This window comes from Coptis chinensis, chromosome 3 (assembly GCF_015680905.1).
Source record: "Coptis chinensis isolate HL-2020 chromosome 3, ASM1568090v1, whole genome shotgun sequence".
Taxonomy (NCBI): Eukaryota; Viridiplantae; Streptophyta; class Magnoliopsida; order Ranunculales; family Ranunculaceae; genus Coptis; species Coptis chinensis.
This window is the reverse complement of record NC_141458.1, coordinates 98968720-98971594: the sequence shown is the minus strand read 5'-3', so window position 1 is coordinate 98971594 and position 2875 is coordinate 98968720. Positions and strand designations below refer to the sequence as shown.

Below are 2875 nucleotides of genomic sequence, written 5' to 3'. Positions count from 1 at the left end.
TCGACTCTGTGCCATTTCGGTTTTTACATATATTTTATTAGTAACTTAACCCCTTCAAATGCTTCATATTCACTCTCCTCCCATCCCACACAAATTTCCATTTGTAATAAAATCCCAATCCAAGTCCAAATTTCAACTACAACCAATTCCACACCCTTCGATTCATATTAAATCTAACAACAATTACTGTCGTGTTCCTTATCAATCGTGCATTACTCAATCAAATCCTAAACAAGTTTAAACTAACATAACTTCTCTAAAATAAAGTGAATATAAATAATTCTTACCGAAGTCAAGAAGATCCCTCCTTAGTTTTCGCTCCACCTCTATTTCACTCCACTCCGGCTCTTCCAAACTCAAGCATCGCAGACCTTCAACACCCCCAATACAATCAGTTACAATCAATACCTCCCCAATACAATTAATTATATCAATACACCCCCCAATTCACTTAGTTTTCATCAATATATCCAATTCCATCGAAATTTAAAGCTAATTATCTAATAGAGGACGAATCGCGACTCACCTTTCTCTGCGATCCCATCTAAATTCCAACAGTTTTTTGCATCTCCACACTTTCGAATTCACGGGTTTCTAAGGTTTGGGTGTTTAAATTTTTGGTTTGAATCGATTGGATTTGGGCGATTTGGGGTTTCTCTCTCCTAGGTTTAAGAGGTGCGAAATTGGGGAAGAAGAAGAAATTGGGTGCGATTTTGGTTTTTTTTTTGTTTGGGCCGATATATTAAGGCCCAAGCCCAATATATCCCAATTAGGCTTAAGGTCCTAATACACTCCTAACCACTAACTCGTTTGACGTCGCGTCGTAATTATTTTTCCGGCCCATCCCGCTAAATTTAATCTCCTATATTCTATCTCACTGCAGGCTATAACAATAACCCACTCATGCGTGTAAGTTGTTAACTCGTGCCATCTTCAACGCAGAAAAGCCGCTAACCGACATTTTGAAAAAAAATTTCTCCTAAGATTTGCTTATCTAACGTGGCTTAGAAGTCTGAGGTAAGTTTCATTAATTTACGTACGTTTGAAATATAAACCCAATGACCAATTTACATAAATGACCCTAGATTTGATATGAAATTTACAAAAATACCCTTAACGAGAATTTGAGTCTTTACATCCTACCCTCCTTAAAAGAAAATTTCGTCCTCGAAATTAAATCTTACCTTAGTTCTCGAACAATTCTGGATATTGTTGCCTCATATCGGATTCTTTCTCCCATGTTGCTTCCTCCACGTTGTGATTTCTCCATAAGACCTTTACCAATGGAATGACCTTGGACCTCAATCTCTTCTCTCTCGCATCTAGGATCTGAACTCGCCCTTCCGGATAGGTAATGTCTTCTTCCAACTCCAACGATTCCAAATAGACAACATGTAGTGGATCAGGCTCATACTTGTGTAACATTGAAATATGGAACACGTTATGGACACGTGATAACCTTTCTGGTAACTCCAGCCTATAAGCCAACTCCGAGATCTTCTGAATAATCGAAAATGGTCCCACATATCTCGGTGCAAGTTTCCCTTTCATCCCGAACCTCTGAATGCCCTTCTTCGGAGATACTTTCAAGAATACCCCGTCACCTTCATAAAATTCCAAGGGACGCTTCACGCCTTATCCGCATAGCTTTTCTCGACGACTTTGGGCTGTGAGCAACCGATTCCATTATCTCTTTAATCTTTCGGTGGTGTCACTAACCCATCTGGCCCCAACATAATACTATCTCCGATTTCAGTCCAGCAGAGAGGTGTTCTGCAAGGTCTGCCATACAACGCTTCAAATGGTGCCATACTAATACTAGATTGGTAACTGTTATTGTAGGCAAACTCAGCCAATGCCAAATGAGTCTTCCAACTACCCCAAAATCAAGCACGAAGCCAAGCATATCTTCGATGATTTGATGACTCTTTCCGATTGCCCATCGGTCTGCGGATGAAAAATGTCAGATGAATTTCAGTTTGGTCCCCAATTCCCTTTGAAGACTTCTCCAAAATGAACCGGTAAATTGAGTACCTCTATCTGAAATTATCGAGAGTGGTGCCCCATGCAACCTCAGTACATCTTACACGTAGATTCTACTTAGCTTTTCAGCAGAGTAAGTAGTCTTAACAGGTATGAAATGGGCAGACTTGGTCAGTCTATCAACAATGACCCATATAGAATCCATTCCCTCACTGGTCCTCGGTAACCCGGATATAAAATCCATGGTTATATTCTCCCACTTCCATTCCGGAATCTCCAGAGGTTTAAGAAGACCAGGTGGTCTATGGTGTTCAGCTTTCACCTGTTGGCATGTGGCACACTTCTTAACATATTCCGCAATGTGTCGCTTCATGCCTGGCCACCAAAATTGACGACGCAGATCTCTGTACATTTTGGTACCACTAGGATGAATGGTATACTTCGATCTATGTGCCTCCTTCAAGATATTATTCCGCAAAGAGTGATCAAAAGGTACCCAAATTCTTCCTCCTCGAATCGATGCTTCCGTCTCCGGATTTTTCCCAATCAACATCCTCAGCATTATTCACATATCCTCGGTACCTAGGTCCATCCTTCGATGTATTCTGGGCATTCACAATCTCCTGGACTAAGGTGTTTTCTGTCACACGTCATCGTGCTAAATAACAAAGACTTCACGAGGATCTCCACTTCCATTTCCCGTGATTTCAAAACCATAAGAAGCAGCAGACTCCAGCAATTGCCACTCCTTCATCATCATCTGAGCACAAACATGTTCTCGCTTTCTACCCAATGCATCGGTAACTACATTTGCTTTACCCGGATAGTATTGCAATGAGAATGTATAGTCCTCCATGTACTCAACCCATCTCCTATGCCTCATATTCAAATC

General features: G+C 40.9%; 1 protein-coding gene across 1 annotated transcript; it reads right to left on the bottom strand.

Annotated features, from left to right (window-relative positions):
* Nucleotides 1–1185: 1185 nt before the first annotated feature.
* On the bottom strand, nucleotides 1186–2545 carry LOC147512054 (uncharacterized). Its single transcript, XM_086598634.1, has 2 exons — nucleotides 2278–2545; nucleotides 1186–1583 (listed from the first exon to the last, which is right to left on the bottom strand). Exons 1-2 carry the CDS (start codon nucleotides 2543–2545, stop codon nucleotides 1186–1188), a joined length of 666 nt encoding a protein of 221 aa, XP_086454760.1.
* Between the last annotated feature and the right edge of the window lie 330 nt (nucleotides 2546–2875).